The following is a 17,846-nucleotide window of genomic DNA, read 5'->3' on the forward strand; positions in this document are numbered from 1 at the left end:
CACGTCCATCGTACATAAAGTGTAAGTTCTCACTAAATGTCTTAGCAAGTTACAGTACCTGTTCAATGACGTCTGTGGTTTCTAGGTGTCCTTACATCCCCACACACCTGGCACTAAGGTATCACTAACATACGCTACACACCTTAAAATTATCCCTTGACGAACACTTTCAGCTCAATTTACATATACTTTACGTCAATTCATACGGAAATACATGACTACCACGATGATTCCAACCTTACCTCGGCAATTATTTATGTTCCTTACTACAGTACAACGTGACCGTGATGCAGCAGCTTCGCCTCGAGATTTATAACATACTGCTATATTGGCACACACTACACTCCTTCATGAACACTTGCAGCATGTTGGCCTTATAGTTCAGACAAATTAATATGCATATACAATATCACTATTAAATTCCATCCCTAAATGCCTTTAATAATCCCTTCCCGACTACTGCATACAGGCAACACCTGCCTCATTCCACACTATGGCTTTGGCTTACGTAACACATGCCAGTTCCAATATATCACAAAGCAAGCCACTATGGCTTTCACACACTATACAGTTTAGGCACTGGCTTCACTATATGTGTAAATGTAGTCACAACATAGGGCCCAGGGGAGGCAGAGTGGTGAAACCCCACTACAGTGAACACACATCTTGCCCCTAGGCTTAATGACTAATAACGGGCACCATTTCTTCTCAAGATGTATATCTATGTTCCATTGACAAAATCACTTCAAAATATGCTCAGAAATAATATATTATCACACTCAGTCCATAGGGGCTTACAGCCTGACTCCTTTTGAGGTACTGAGGTTTCTCGCTATGGTCAGGCTCCAAGGAGGCTCTACAGTGTTCCCAAGTGTTTAACTCAGAAGAAGAGGGACGCACTGACCAGAAAGCTTCCAAATTTGGTGTAAATCGGCTGAAAACTTTTCTTTTGATGGCGTTTTGTTCTGCTTTTTCATGTGATTCACATCATTGTGCATTTATGTCAAACCACAAAGATCGTGATTCGCGTCAACGTGCTTGGGAGGGTTTATTATGTAAATCAGGTACAAAAGATCACCAAAGATTTCACCTCTGCTGCTGCTAACTTACCTCTGTTGGCTAATATTTCTTAAACTGAGGAAGGATCGATATGTTTTTCTCCCCATAGGTGATTCTCTAGTACGATGCATTAAGGAGAAAGAAATGGACATGCCTTATGTACAAAGTAGACATAGTGGAACCATAGAACCATAAATGAACTTTGTCTTTGACTGTACTACAGTAATAAGTTGCAAATGAAATAAACGTTTACAAGTTCTGTCATATATATATATGCCTGCATTAGTACAAGAAAGAAAACTCTCAGTATCTAAATCACAAAAACTATATCCAGTATACACGGAGATTATCATGGACATGTTTAATGTGTAATGAAGAGTGTGTAGTACCTGGGAGGTGAGCGTGAGAGTGTATATGGAGTTGTCATATATCCAGTCACTGCAGGCCTTCTCCTCAAATACGCCTCCTTCAGTGTCATTCTTGTAGTAGCGGCAGTTGTTTCTGAAATGGCAGAGTTGCATTTAGGCTATCTCTGCTGCCATAAGCCCAAGCAGTATTTATCAAGGTGAACCAAGGGGCTATACAACCTTCAGTCTCTGTGGAAGAAGAGTTAGATAGTCCTTCATTAAACCAACTATATATACAATAACCTTTGGCATTTAGGCAGCGACAGGATATAGGCAAAGAGTTCACAGAGGACGATCATATATTTGATCATTTAAATACGGTGATTATTTTTTCTTTTTCTTTTTGGTAGCTCTTCGTTCTCTGAGATATACCATCAGCACTCAAACTGTTATTGCAGAATTCTGAGTGTTGTGAAGTACTCTCAGTCTTCTATACTTTGCAAAAAATAGCCATAATCTCCTTCTTGTCCAAATCCCTTAATAATGGGAGAAACAGACAAAAGGGGGGGACTAGAAAAATAAATATCGCAATTACTACAGTGACGCTTCTTAAAGATAATTCTAAGCTTCTTCATGTCAGTTTTATTCAGCTGTGGAGTGGCTTGTCAAAAGATACATCCATCATCAATCCCACCAAGACTAATGTGTTCTCTGAAGCGATACAGAATTTCCTAGTAGCTGCAGATATTAAAAATAAGTCATCGGCATGAAGGAATCAAAAAATGAAAACAAAGGAAACGTTACTCGATTTTAAGAGAAAGAAGAAAGTGGAATGTTAGAGACAGAGAAAAGAAATGGGGAGGGGGGGGGAGGCAGGGGAATGTTTGGAACAGAATGTCAGGGGAAATATATACAAAGAAATTACGTTGATGGCAGAGAATGATAAAATGACATAAGCGGAAGAGAAAGAAAAGGCTGTATAAAGGAAGGGAAAAAAGATGCAGGAAAAATGGACAGAAGTATCGTACGCTGTACATGTATGATAAGCTTCAAGGGAAACTGAGAGAGAAAGAGAGAGAGAGAGAGAGAGAGAGAGAGAGAAAGAAAGAGGAAGCAAAGGTATAAAAATAAATCTAAAAATAAAAAGATAGGGAAGTGAGAGGACAGCCTTAAGAGATAAAGGGGTGTCTGAAGGAACAAGAAGGTAGAATTTTTAACCCGCCTCATCCCATCGACGTATGGGTACGTTGCAACGATTTGCATTGGCCAGTCCTGGTGACATACCGGTACATCGTGCAATTGCAAGGTCCCTAATTTGCACAATTTTCAATTTTCGTGCATGATTTTTCATACATATACACGGGAGACCTTCCTCTATACCTCTACAAGATGTCAAGCAGGGACAGTGCCTTACACCGCATAACCTCCCTCCTCCCCTCCTCATGCCATTGTCTCGGCAATTCACCTGTTACCAGTGACCTGGCCAGTAAAGATATTCAGGGCCTGAGTGATTCCCCAATCGATGACAATGTGGAGGACAGTGTTTACATAGCATTAGAGGAAGAAACAGTCAGAAATGATGATCAGGTAATGTGGGAAAAAAAGGTCATGAATGGTGATGAGTTAGTGAGTGAAACAATGCTTATAATGCCTATATTACTGTTTGAAAACCAATATACTCTTGAACTACATATAAATTTGTACCAAGTAAATAAATAAATACTGTTTATGAGTGGATAAAATAGTTACCCTCCCATAGAACTCGTTTTCTTTGGTGCCAGCATATTAGAAAACCCAGTCAGGTAAGGAGGAACTCCTACCTGGATTGAGTATTGTAAACCTCAGGTGAGCGATTTCTCTATGAATTTTCTATGTTTCTCACCAAAAGCGAAAGATTTTAGCCCCCCCAAAAAATTTCGAAAATACCTCGAGATTGGGGGATGACGGAGGTGCGGAAAACCTCAGGACGTGACGGGTTAAAGCCTTAAACAACGCGATCTACAAGTCACACGTCTGCATTCGCCTTCACAAAACAGAAAACCACGGAAGAAATTTTTATTGTTGGCAGGTCAGCGATGAATGATTTACTGTACAGTACATATATCGGAGTTGAAATGATGTAAGTGATGTATGTACAGTATGTATGTATGTTTTTTTATACGAGGAAGAAAGAACCAAAGGCCATGAGCCCTCAGTAACAATTCCCTAAAAGAGAAAAACAAAATACAATAGTGAGCCAAATTCAAGATCCGATCATTTTGAGATGCCTGGACACACTGCGTTTGAAAGACTGGAGATCATAGGCAGCAGGAAATACAGACAGAGGGAGACAGTTCCAGAGCTGACCTGTTGCATAAATGAAAGACTGGGAGTAACGGTTAACTTTTGCATTAGAGAGTTGAACAGAAAATGGATGAGAGTTTGCTGCCAGATGGGTGCTACGCGCCCGTCGTAGAGGTGGAGGAATGCAAGCAGACAGTTCAGAGGAGCAGTGACCATTAAAGTAGCGATAGAAAAGAGATAAAGATGCAACAGTGCGGCAAAGAGACAGAGGTTGAAGGGAGTCAGTAAGAGGAGGAGAGTTAATGAGACGAAAAGCCTTTGACTCCACCCTATTGAGAAGGGCTGTATGTGGGGAGCCTCTCCATACATGAGAGTTGTACTCCACACAGGGGCGGATAAAACCCCTGTATAGAGTCAACAATTGTGCACGGATAAAGAAAGAGCGGAGTCGGCTTAGCACACCCAATCTCTTGGAAGCAGATTTTACAAGAGATGTAATATGATCTTTCCAAGATAAGTCCCGAGTAAATGAAACCCCAGGCATGTTCAAGGATGATGCAGGATTAAGTTGAATATTATTAAACATTAGTGGGTATACCTGTGGAAGATTTTGTCGGGTTGATAGGTGTAAGAACTGAGTCTAAGATGCATTAAAAAGAACCATATTATTTTTATCCCATTCAGAGATACGAGCCAAGTCAGACATTAGGTGTGCCATAGCCTCATCCCTTGTTTGTTGAAGCAACTGCTGAGATGGATTTTATGGGAACCGAATGGAAAGGTGAAGGGTGGAGTCATCAGCGTATGAGTGGATAGGGTTAGATGTACAGCTTAGAAGATCATTGATGAATAAAAGGAAGAGAGTTGGTGATAGGACAGAGCCCTGAGGAACACCACTGTTGATAGATCTAGGAGAAGAACGAAGGCCGTCTACAACAGCGGCTATAGAATGACCAGAAAGGAAGCTAGCGATGAAGGCACAGATAGAAGGATAGAAACCGTAGGAGGGCAGTTTGGAAATTAACGATTTATGCCAGACTCGATCGAAAGCCTTTGAGATGTCAAGTGCAATGGCAAAGCTTTCGCCAAAGTCCCGAAAGGAGGATGACCAGGAGTCTGAAAGGTAGGTGAGAAGATCGCCAGTGGAGCGTCCCTGACGGAACCCGTACTGACGATCGGAAAGAAGGTTGTGATAGGAAAGATGCCTTAAAATTTTTCTATTGAGAATTGATTAGAAAACTTTTGAAATACAGGACGTTAAAGCAATTGGACGATAGTTGGAGGGTTGGGAGTGGTCACCCTTCTTTGGGACTGGCTGAATGAGGGCAAACTTCCAGCAAGAAGGAAAGGTACAAGTTGACAGACAAAGGCGAAATAGTTTGCCTAGGCAGGGTGTAAGCACAGATGCACAGATCTGGATGTGATATGAGAGGTGTTTTTAGGGCTGCTTCCCGTCCTAGAAACGCCTGGCTTATAGTTAGGTTCTTTTCTAGACTGGGGCTAGAACACAAACATAAGTGGAACAGGGCATAAAAACTGAGCAACAACCTACTCATATATTCACAAATTCTTAATTACAGGAACGGGCAGACAATCTCGCAATATTTATGTTACATCAATCCCTAGGCTGCTGATCTGGTTGAATGTATCTCACAGGATACAGGATAGACACAATAGGTATTATATCAGGGTGAGTACATGTAGTAACAATTCACTGGCTCTGTTCCAGTGCCATAAAGTTAAGGGTGGGAGTTTAGATCTGGATATTCCACTGTACACAGTTTCTCACTTTAGTGGCCCCTGGTTCTATGGGCATTGATTGATTCACTCTTATGCAAGCGTTCTAGGAGTCTTACTGAGTGTGGATCTGATCACTGTGGGGGAGGGGGGGAGAAATAACGTTCGCAACAGCTTGGCACAATCACAAGTGGGGGGGAGGTTAGGTATGTCTTGCCACTGTTACACTGGATGTGAGTTTTCACGTTTTCTGCTGGCACCGTACGTCACTATAAGTCACTTACAAACACACTGGGGCACTCATTCTTGGGGAAGGGTGGGTGTCGTCTGCTTCTGCGGACTGTAGCTGGGCATGGTGAGGGGCCCCTCGTGCTAGGGGCGGTGAACAGGGGTCTGACCCACAGGGCGTGGGTCCTGTGGGAGAGCGGCCTGGTGGGAGAGAGATGTCGTTTGGGCCGGGAGCTGGGGAGGCCCCGTTGGGATCCCAGAGGCTCGGTTCCCTTCCTGGTGCTCCACCGTCAGGGCAGGGCTGCAGCATTGTCCCAGGGAGGGGTCTGTCAGTGTCAGGTCTTCCTTGGGCACTGGTTTCAGAGAGAATAGCCCCGGGGATAACACAGGGCCTCGCCAACAGTCCACTAACGGGAAACTCTCCATCTGGGGACTGCCACACTCATCTCTGCTACAGCTGGAGGGGGAAGGGCATTGCGAAGTCACAGGGGAGGAAAGGGGCTTTGGTAGCTTCCTTCCCTGGTGCTGCTCGAGGCCATCACTGAGGTCCCTTGGGCAACAGGAGGGTGGCTGGAGGCCATCCCTACTCTGTCCGTGTGGCAGGAGGCCATCACCAGGGTCCAACTTCATGATGGGACCACAGATGAGGTGCAGCTGGAGGCCGTCACCTGAGTCCCGTATGAAGGGCAACATGCAGGCATGGAGCAGCTGGAGGCCATCTCCCGTCTGCGGGTGCAGATGGAGGCCATCGCCAGTGTTGTGCCCTCCGTGGCTGGAGGCCGTCACAGGCTCTGCAGGTGGAGTGGGTTGTCCAGGTGGAGCGGCTGGAGGCCATCTCTAGGGCGGAGTGGCTGGAGGCCATCTCCTGTTATGAGCAGCTGGAGGCCATCTCTAGTGTGCTGTATGAGTGTAAGGTTCAGCTCCACCCCAGTCCTGATGCAGGCCAGGCCGGTGAGAGGGTAACGCGCCTGGGCTGAGGTGTTCAGGTCAGGCTGGTTCCAGAGAGTGGAGGCACGTGGCTATTTGGGACTTGCGCCCATACAGCACAGACGTCCTGCGCTCCGATTAACCCTCCGTTGTCGCCTCCTGGGTGTGTCGTGCTGCTGCCGGATGTTGTTATTTCACCACTGTCGAGGTGGGAAGAGTCACGTTCCTGTGCTTGGAGGTAGTAAGTCTTAGTGGTGTTGGTGTCTTGAGCTGGCATCAGGTGTTGTAGTAGGGTGGGCCAGTGTTTGATCATTCTGTCTTTTCTGTGTGGGGCACAGGTGAGGAAGAGGGTGGATGGTTGGGCAGCCATTTGGAGGAGCTTGAGTAGGTGATGTGGCCTGCGGATGCAGCGCTTCTCCCCGAAGGCTGGTGCCCAGGTGGCGTGCCTTACTTTCATGGCTGGAGGTTGTTGTCTTGTTAGGAGCCTCGGCTGAATGCTGGCGAGTGGGGATGTGGTGGTGGTTTTTTGATGGGGCATTGCGCATAGGTTCTCCCTGGGGATAGAGGTAGAAGGTTGAGCCTGGTGTATCATGAGGGTGATAGGAGTTGTGTTAGGAGTGGGAGGGCTCTGGGTGGTTGGATGTTGGGGTGGGAGTGAGGGTTGGGGGATGGGGTGGCGGTGTATCTGGTGGGAGGGCGTGAAATGCAGCCCAAGTGGGTGACTGTGGTTCTCAGGGGTGATGCAGGCAAATGGTTTCACGTTGCTATGGTCATGCATGATGTGGTGTGGTGGATGGGTGGGGGAGTTTGGGGTGATGGTGTGGGGGCAGCAGTGGTAGGGGGCAGTGTGTTTGCAGGTGAGGGCTTCGTGATCTTGGGTGATGTGGGTGTTGCTGGGGTGGGGGTTGGTGGGCAGGGGGTGGGTGAGGCAGCGCGGGAGGGAGGAAGTGGAGAGGTGGGGGGGTTTGGGGCGTTGGTGAGGGTGGCAGTGAGGTGTGATGTGGTGTGATCAGGGGAGACGTCGGCAATGATGGGGAGGGGGGAGGAGGGGAGGGAGGAGGAGGGAGTGACATAGCGATTGTAGGAATTGGGAGGGGAGCCTGGGGTGGCGAGGGATGGTGGGGAGGTGTTGGGGTGGGTGGGGTAAATGGTGGAAGAGGCAGGGGTACGGAAGGGGTGGACATGATAATTTCTGTAGGTGTGGGGAGTGTTATTGTAGTCTATAGTCACTTGGTAGGGGTTGGGAATGTGGGTGATGGTGTAGGGGTACATGAAGCACATGGCAAGCTTGTGGGGAACTGGTAGCTTCGCCACCATCACAGTGTCACCTGGCTTGTAGGGGTTGGAGGCGGCAGCATCAGGTTGGAGGTCTAGGCCGTGTTGGAGGTGGTGAGTGTCGCCTCTTGAGGTGGTGAAAGGGATCGGATGTCTGAGGAGTAGAAGGTTGCTGCAGGTGTCATTGTAGGGGAAGGAGGAGAGGAGCTTTCCCAAACGTGTGCTCGTGTGGGGAGATCCTGTCTTCCCTGGGGGAGAAGTTCATACCCCATTGGACGATTTTAACGTGGGATGGCCAGTGTTAATTTTTCGTTTCCTCGATTCGGGCCCGTACTTGATTCATAAGGGTACGGTGGCTCCTTTCACCAATTCCGTTTCCTTGTGGCCAATACAGGGAGGAGTGGGAGATGTAAGTCGGCTAGCTCCTAACAGATGGTGCTTGTGAATTCGGGGGCGTTGTCCGGGTGCAGGGCCTGAGGGATTCCAAAACAGGGGAAGACGTGGTGGACTAGGGTATCAGCTATGGCCAAGGTGTGGTGTTCTTTGGTTGGGCACACATTGAGGAATTTGGAGTAGGTATCGACAAAGGTGATGATATACCGGTAGCATGCCTTAGGTGGCAAGGGCACTACCACGTCCACAGACAGCAGCTGCCAGGGTTTGTGGGCAGTAATGCTCCCTGAAGGGCCAGAGGTGTGGGTGATGTCCTTGCCCAGTGCACATGCCCAAAAGGATTGGGTGATCTGCTTGGCTAGTTGGGAGGGGTTGAGGGTCCAATAAATATCGTTGAAAATTTGGAGGAGCCTTTTTGTCCCAAGGTGGATCTCATTGTCAGAGTGGAGGAGTTTCATGGCATCTAGGGTGGTGTTGTGGACGAGGACGATGTGCCCCAACGGGGTGAATAAATGGTTGCCCTGCTGTTGGAGCTTGGTGAACAAGTGGGGTGGGATCCAGGGTGGCCAGTCTTTGTTGCACCACTGGGCAAGGAGTTCCAATCCAGTCTGGAGTGCGTGGATGGGGAGATGGGAGAGTGCGTTGGCATTAGTGTGGAGTTTGCCGGGGTGATAGGAGATCTCATAGTCGAATTCTTCTAAGGTCTCCCTCCATCTGATAAGCTGGGTGTTGTGAGTGTCAGACTAGTGGAGCCATTGGAGCAACTGGTGGTCAGTGTTAATCGTGACATGGGTCCCGAAAAGATAGGCCCGGAAATGCTCCATGGCCCAGATGATGCCCAGGCTTTCCCGCTTGGTGGCGGCATAGTTCCGATCCGTCTAATTTAGGGTGTGGCTGATGCAGGCAATGATGTGCTCTCGTCCTCCTTGCACTTGTGCAAGGACAGCATTGATGGCTATCAGGGAAACATCCGTACATGGTCAGAAGGGTAGGGTGTAGTTGGGGAAGGCGATGATTGGGGCAGTAGTGAGCTTGTGCTTCAGTTCCTGAGATGCTTCCTGTCATTCATTGGTCCAAGTAAAGGGTTCCCCCTTCCGGGTCAGGTCATAGAGAGGTTTGGCAGTATCAGCGAACCCCTTAACGAATCGTTGGTGATACGAAGGAAGGCCCAGGAAGGCCCGGACTTTGTGGACATCTTGGGGTAGGGGAATGTCAGCGATTGCATGAGGAGTAGACTGTAGCACCAGTCGAGCAGGGCAGTACTCCCAAGGTGGATGGAAAGCTGATGACAGGGAGAGCTGAAGCTCCCGTTTCATCAGCCCTCGGGACTAGATTCTGACCATCCCCCTTTGCTCAACTTTTTCAGTGTCTCAGTAACACAGAGAGTAGGCCAGCATGCTCCCCAATACAAGTTTCTCTAACTATCAACACCAAACTACATGCACAGTACACACTACACTTCCTTTTCCAAAATTTAAAAAAAAAAAAGTCACGGCAGCACTACACGTAGTCACCAGGGGGGGGGGGGACCATAAATGCCCCCACCTTCTGCCCCTCTCCCGGTGACGACTTGAGCTGCCTGGAACCACTGTCTGACTCTCTTCTTCATTTCTGCAACATTCATGGCCTTTTCTCTAACTTTCACTCTGTTGAGCACCACCTGTCCTTCTGTAAACCTCACCTTCTTTTTCTAACTGAGACTCAGCTGTCTGAGGAAACTGACAGCAAATCCTTTTCTGTATTCTCCTACTTTCTCTATACTCATTTCAAAGCCAAAGGTGGTTGTTGCGTATATGTACGCAACGACCTATCTTGTTCTCATGTTCCTGAACTCGATTCTTCTGAATTCTCTACACTCTGGCTTTGGCTTTCCTGTCATTCTCTGACTAAATATAACTGCGCTGTTTACTTATCTCCTAATTCTACTGACTATCGAAAAATTTTTGACTATCTTACTTCTACGATGGAACACATTATCCATTTCTCCTTTCTCTGAAACCTCCATTCTGGGAGATTTCAACATTCACCACCACCATTGGCTCTCCTCTCTTTTCACTGATCCGCCTGGTGAACTAGCTTACACCTTTTCTATCCTTAATGACCTAGAGCAGCTTGTACAGCACCCTACCCGTATTCCTGACCGCCTTGGAGAGAGCTCCAACGTACTTGACCTCTTCCTTACTACTAATCCTTCTGCTTACACTGTTAATCTTTTCTCTCCGTTGGGCTCCTCCGATCACAACCTTATCACTTTAACCTGTCCTATCGCTCCGGTACAGCCTGTGGACCCTCCAAAGAAACGACATCTGTGGCATTTTGGAGCTGCGGATTGGGAGGCCCTCATGCAGTACTTCTTTGATTGTCCATGGAATGATTATTGCTTCCATGGCCAGGAGCCATCTGGGTGTGCCTTGCGCATTATGGAGGTTATTCTCTCAGGCATGGAAGCATACATTCTTTTCTCATATCCTCTGACTAATGCAAGAAAGCCTTGGTTTAATCACGCTTGTTCTAATGCTGTCAGCAACAAGGAGAGGGCCTATAAAAGGTACCAGAGCCAACCCACCCCTGAATCACATCTTTTATAAGTTTCTGCCCGGAATCATGCTAAGTCTGTTCTTCGCTCTGCTAAAAATAATTTAATCCATACTAAATACTCTCAACTCTCCAACTTGAATTCTTTCTGCTCCTTTTGGCACCTTGCCAAAAACCTTTCTAACAAGTTTACCTCATCATCCTTCCCTCCTCTTTTCTACTCTCATGGTTCCGTAGCTATTTCTTCTACTGATAAAGCAGATCTCTTTGTGCAGACTTTGTCCTCCAATTCCACCTTAGACGATTCCAGTGCTGTTCCTCCATCACTTCCCCCCTCTGACTTCCTACTGGCTGACATTAAAATTTCTTCAGCTGATGTATATTCTGTCATCACTGGCCTCAGTATTAACAAGGCATATGGGCCTGATGGAGTCCCTCCTGTTGTTCTCAAGAACTGTGCTTCTGTGATTACACCCTGCCTAGGCAAACTCTTTCGTCTTTGTCCATCAACTCATACCTTTCCTTCTTCCTGGAAGTTTGATGTCATTCAGCCAGTCCCAAAGAAGGGTGACCATTCCCAACCCTCTAACTATCGTCCAATTGCTTTAACATCCTGTATCTCAAAAGTTTTCTAGTCAATTCTTAATAGAAAAATTTTAAAGCACCTTTCCTATCACAACCTTCTTTCTGATCGTCAATATGGGTTCCGTCAGGGACGCTCCACTGGCGATCTTCTCACCTACCTTTCAGACTCCTGGTCATCCTCCTTTCGGGACTTTGGCGAAAGCTTTGCCATTGCACGTGACATCTCAAAGGCTTTCGATCGAGTCTGGCATAAATCTTTAATTTTCAAACTGCCCTCTTACGTTTTCTATTCTTCTATCTGTGCCTTCATCTCTAGCTTCCTTTCTGGTCATTCTATAGCCGCTGTTGTAGACGGCCATCGTTCTTCTCCTAGATCTATCAACAGTGGTGTTCCTCAGGGCTCTGTCCTATCACCAACTCTCTTCCTTTTATTCATCAATGATCTTCTAAGCTGTACATCTAACCCTATCCACTCATATGCTGATGACTCCACCATTCCCCTATCCATTCGGTTCCCGTAACATCCATCTCAGCAGTTACTTCAACAAACAAGGGACGAGGCTATGGCACACCTAATGTCTGACTTGGCTCGTATCTCTGACTGGGGTAAAAATAATCTGGTTGTTTTTAATGCTTCAAAGACTCAGTTTTTACACCTATCAACCTGACAAAATATTCCGCTGGTATACCCACTAATGTTTAATAATATTCAGCTTAATCCTGCATCATCCTTGAACATGCCTGGGGTTTCATTTACTCAGGAATTATCTTGTAAAGATCATATTACATCTCTTGTAAAATCTGCTTCCAAGAGATTAGGTGAGCTAAGCCGACTCCATTCCTTCTTTACCCCTGCACAATTGTTGACTCTATACAGGGGTTTTATCTGCCCCTGTGTGGAGTACAACTCTCATGTGTGGGAAGGCTATCCACATACAGCTCTTCTCAACAGTGTGGAGTCAAAGGCTTTTCGTCTCATTAACTCTCTTCCTCTTACTGACTCCCTTCAACCTCTGTCTCTTCATCACACTGTTGCATCTTTATCTCTTTTCTATCGCTACTTCAATGGTCACTGCTCCTCTGAACTGTCTGCATGCATTCCTCCTCTACGACGGGCGTGTAGCACCCGTCTAGCAGCAAACTCTCACCCCTTTTCTGTCCAACTCTCTAATGCAAGAGTTAACCATTACTCCCAGTCCTTCATTTATGCAACAGGTCAACTCTGGAACTGTCTCCCTCTGTCTGTATTTCCTGCTTCCTATGATCTCCAGTCTTTCAAGCGCAGTGTGTCCAGGCATCTCGAAATGATCGGATCTTGAATTTGGTTCTCTCTTGTATTTTGTTTTTCTCTTGGAAGGAACAATAATTTCGGGCACGTGGCCTTTGGTTCCTTCTTCATCGCATTAAAAAAAATAAAGTTTGTCCAGGTCAGGTGCTATTCCGTCTCTCGAGATTACGTGCCCCAGGAAGGAGACGGTCTGTGTGGCCAGGACGCACTTGAAGGGGCGTAGCTTCAGGCCGGCCTGATGGATACTTTGGAAGACCCTCCTGCGGCATTGGAGGTGATCGGCCCATGTGTTGCTGATAATAATGATGTCGTCCAAGTATGCCAGACAAATTTCCCAGGTAAGGCTGTTGAGGATGGACTCCATCAACCGGGAGAAGGTGGCGGGGGCGTTGCAGAGGCCAAAGGGCAGGACATTGAGTTCATAGTGTTTTCCATTGCTTGTAGAAAACGCAGTCTTCTGGCTGTCCTCCGGGTGCACCAGGACTTGCCAATACCCCAATTGGAGGTCCAGTGTGACGAACCAGGAGACGCCGTACAGGGAGTCGAGGGACTTGTCAATCCTGGGAAATGGGGTGGCATCTTTGATGGTCACGTCATTGAGGCAGCTGTAATCCACGCAGAATCACATGATTCTGTCCTTTTTCTTGACGAGGATGATGGGAGAGGACCAAGGGCTGGTGGAGGGTGAGATCACACCGGCATTGAGCATTTCCTGGACCTGCCGGTCTTTGCCTGCCCGTTGTTTCAGGTTTTTCAGTCAGGATGGTTGGCAGATTGCTGATCCTGTGGTACATATCTGATGCATCAGGTAGATGGTGTAGCCGAGGTCGGAGGGGCCTGACGCAAAGGGGGCAGAGGGATGGGGGCGGAGGGGGCAGTGGTGGGGCATGGGTCCGTTTCTTCCATCTCTCTCACTACGAGCCCCTTTGGTAGCGTGAATGGGGTCGTGGTGATACTGGCAATCTTGACTGCTGCAATGTCCAGGGGAAGGAAGATGGGGGACAGGAGACAGGCCAAAAGCATTCCGGGTGGCAGGTCAGGGGAGAAGAGGACTGATATTCTGGTGGGCCCATTCAATGGGAGCCAAGTTTCGTGATGCAGGGGAATTGTCATGGTGGAGGTGATAACGGTGGGGAAGGTGGGGGAGGGGGGAGGGAGGGGGGAGAGTGGAGGGGGGGAGAGTGGAGGGGAGGGGAAGGGGGGAGGGAGGGGGGAGAGTGGAGGGGGGAGAGTGGAGGGGAGGGGAAGGGGGAGGAGGGGGGAGGGGTGGGATGCAGGTGCATACTGATTTTGGAGGATTGGGGGCAGGGGCTGTCGATCTCCTGAACTGAAGTTGCTGCTTGTGGCAATCGATGGTGGCTCATAGTTTTTGTAGAACGTCCAGCCCCAGGTATCCGTCGTAGTTACAACAGGTGGAATCAAAGATAATAAACTTATGTTGAGTGGAGGTGCGCTGGTGGGTGTCGGTGCATAGTAGCCCCTGGTTCTGTGGGAGTTCATTGATTAACTGTTATGCACGCGTTGTAGGAGTCTTATCGAGTGTGGATCTGATCACTGGGAGGGTGGTGGAGGGAGAACTAACGTTAACGACAGGTTGGCACAATAATAAGAGGAGGGGGAGGTTAGGTATGTCTTGACACTATTACACTAGATGGGAGTTTTCACGTTTTTTGCTGGCACTGTACTTCACTATAAGTCACTTACACACAAACTGGGACGCTTATTCTTGGGCATGGGTGGGTTTCATCTGCTTCCACGGACTGCGGCTGGGGGTGGTGAGGGGTCTTTCATGCTGGGGGCGGTGAACAGGGATCTGGCCCACAGGGCATGGGCCAAACAGCCTTTCCAGGCGTTCCCTTATGCGCCTGGTGGGAGAGCGACGCCGTTTGGGCCGGGAGCTGGAGAGGCCTTACCCCAGGGTGCTGGCAGCGCTGTTGGGATCCCAGAGGCTGCGGTCCCCTTCCTGGTGCTTCGCCGTCAGGGCAGGGCTATGGCATTGTCCTGGGGAGGGGTCCGTCAGGGGCAGGTCTTCCTCAGGCACCGGTTGCAGACATAATAGCCCTGGGGATAACACAGGGCCTTGCCACCAGTCCACTAGCAGGAAACTCTCCATCTGGGGACTGCCACACTCGACTCTGCTGCAGCTGGAGGGGGAAGGGCGTTGCGAAGTCACAGGGGGTGAGGGCTTTGGAAGCTTCCCTCCTTGGCATGGCTGGAGGTCGTCGCTGAGGTCCCTTGGGCAACAGGAGGAGGGCAGCTGGAGGCCATCACTGGAGCCTGACTTCCTGATGGGACCACTGATGAGGTGCAGCTGTAGCCGTCGCCTGAGTCCCGTATGAAGGGCGACATGTGGGTGTGGAGCGGCTGGAGGCCATCGCCGGTGTCATGCTCTCCGTGACTACTGCAGATGGAGAGGGGACTTACCCTTCTTACTCCGTGTGCGGCTGGAGGCCGTCACAGGCTCTGCAAGTGGAGTGGGCGGTCCAGGTGGAGTGTAACTTGCAATACTTTAGTAATAGAAACTCCGTGTACAAACAGCTAGATAAGGAGTTTATTACAAGCTCACAGTAAAATAGTCTGTCCGTCTCGGCTGTCTGCTATCAACTGATGCAATAACTCCGTCTTCAGGCGTGGGAAAGTGTGCTGACCTAGCAAATTTAGTGGGGGCATGTATGCATTGGGGGGGGACATATATACATCAGGAGTAGACATATTGTGGAGGGGGTACACTACTCCCCCGGGTAGCTGAGATGGTGTCTCCTGACACCGGGAGTTAAATGGTGTCTGATTATAGTAGTAAGGCAGGACTGGGAGGTTTGTACAAGGGATAAGTATGATACAGGGGCAGTAGGGGAGACATGGCCATGTTGAGGGGATATATACATATAAGATATACAAGGAATAATAGGTACAAATCCAGTAAGGGTCGAAGGGATATATAAACATAATGGGAATTACACAATAATAGGTTGATACATGATAAACAAGGAGTAGATATGAGAGTCCTATTGTTGTTCTTCCTTCATTTTTTTTTTTTTTTGTATTTTCTTTAGGATACACTGTCACTCAGTAATGCATTAAAGAAATACCAGCATTTCCTAGTAGGCAGAGTGCCGTTCACAGTTTGGTTAAGTGTTAGATGGCAACTGTAGTCACGGAATGTGACGGCACTAAGTACGGGGAGTTTCTACATCGTGTGGAGGGCGTACTATGCAGGTAGCGACTCTGATTTCCTGGAGTCGACGTTCCATTTTTCTGACACAACAATGCACTGCACAGATGATGAGTAGAAAACCTATGAAAGCGATAACCACAGGGGGAAACACAACTGTTGGATGAACCCATGAATGGATGAAGGCCAGAGAAAATTGATCCATAATGAAATCACTGTCATTGAGGAAGGTGAGCATACGCAAGTGAGGGGAGGTGATGGTAATGTTGGCAGATGGTAGGGTTGAAGGCATGTCGATTGGTTGAAAGATGTCATAGGAGTGTTTACGAACAGCTTGGTGATAGCGAGTGGCGTAAGTGATGACGGACTCTGATTTGACCGTACAATAGTCAGGTGCTTTGTAGAGACCACTAGCGGGGACGGAGCGAACGGAAGAACCAGGACACATGATTGTGACAGAGATGGGAACAGCAAAGAAGAAGTACTGGACATGGTTGAGGTGAGCATGGTGGACCGGGAGGTCAGGAGCTGGGACAAAAGAACAGGCCGAGTAGATGGAATGGTTGCGTACTAAAGCAGACTCACAGGGTGTAGCACTGCTAGGGAAGATAGTGAAAAGGTGGGCAGCACAGAGACGAGAGGTCGGAGTAAAGGAGGAACATTTCTGGAGGTCTGTGGAAGAAAGGAAGGCAACGGAAAGATGATCATGGGAGAGGAGGAAATATTCTGAAGGAACAGATACCTGTAACAAGGAATTGTTGAGGAGGAAAGGGAAGGGAATGATGTGGAAAAGGTTAAAGGTTATGGCAGAACGGAGAGGAATATGGACGACGACGTATGTAGTGAGAAGAGTGGCTCCGAGAACAGGATAATAATATTCAAGGGAGGAGTAAGGGAGGACTGGGGAGAGACCGAAGGTGGAGTGAGCCCATTCCAGGACAGAACGGAGAGCTGAGACAGGTACTAAGTCGGCAGTGACACGTCCATTGATAGCATCGACCAGGATACGAACCAAGGCAGAGACTTGAGATAAGGGAGAGTCAATGGCTAGTTGGAGATTATCCATGTTGAGTTTGAGGTAGAAGAACTGAGAGATAACGTTGAGATCTGAAAGGTGGCGTTGTAAGATATCGGTGAAATCGTTTAGAGTGGACGTGACTTCATTGAGTTGGGTTTCAGTGAATCTGTTACTTATGTATTGCAATTGCCAGGAGAGTGGGAGGAAAAGGTTATAGAGATACTCATTCGGGTTGTGTGTCCCCATGAGGGCCGTGAGATGGTTCCTGAGTTCGTGGAGCTGGTGCGCATAGGCAGGTAGGGCAATGGCTACGTCGGCCAGGGGCGCAAGATCGTAGCGCAAGGAGGCTACGGCTTCGATAAGCATTACCTCGCCTCCCGAGCCAACCAAGGCCCCGGGACGTACTCCACCATCGTCCTAACCTGACCCAGACCCCAAGAGGGTCAGCACTGCCAGCAGGGAGATCGTTAACATCGTACCTAGAAAATCAGGGTAGAGTTAATGGGGGAGGTCGTGAAGAGGTTGATGGGCAGAGCGCAGTTTGAACCGATATTGATGGATTGATGAATGAGCAGGTGGAGATGGAGAGGAAGGAGACTGAGGGATAGGTGGAGACAAGGTAGACTGAGGGATGAGAGGAGGGGAAGAGGGGGCAGGAGGTTATGTAAGTGACTCGTCCAACACGAAGCCACGGGGTGCTGGCTTTAAGTCATCGACGTGGACCCATCTGGTGTCCCTAGTGGACAGGTTCTGGAGGTGAAATTTGTTGCCTTGTTGAGTGAGGACGCGATGGGGCCCTGTAAATTTGTCATCCAACTTAGAGGAACGTGTATGGGAATGAGCAAAGACAAGATCGCCTACATTGATGGTGAAAGGAGAGGCGGACTTATGTTGGCACTGCAGCATGTCCTCCTGAGAGGAAGCCAAAGTGGATTGGACATACTGGTGGATTGTCTGGAAGTTGGCCAATTTTAGTTTAACATAATCATCCATGTTGTA

At 48.3% G+C, this 17,846-nt stretch overlaps 1 protein-coding gene across 1 annotated transcript in view; it reads right to left on the reverse strand.

Annotated features, from left to right (window-relative positions):
- LOC145408644 (organic cation transporter protein-like) overlaps window positions 1–17,846 on the reverse strand; it is a 108,066-nt gene that overhangs the window by 77,852 nt on the left and 12,368 nt on the right. The window contains exon 3 of the mRNA XM_080279328.1: window positions 1,449–1,560. Coding sequence (XP_080135454.1) covers window positions 1,449–1,560 — 112 coding nt within the window. The remainder of the gene's footprint in view (window positions 1–1,448; window positions 1,561–17,846) is intronic.

The sequence above is a fragment of the Coenobita brevimanus genome, chromosome 78 (assembly GCF_032717465.1).
Source record: "Coenobita brevimanus isolate Jiangsu-jjx chromosome 78, ASM3271746v2, whole genome shotgun sequence".
Taxonomy (NCBI): Eukaryota; Metazoa; Arthropoda; class Malacostraca; order Decapoda; family Coenobitidae; genus Coenobita; species Coenobita brevimanus.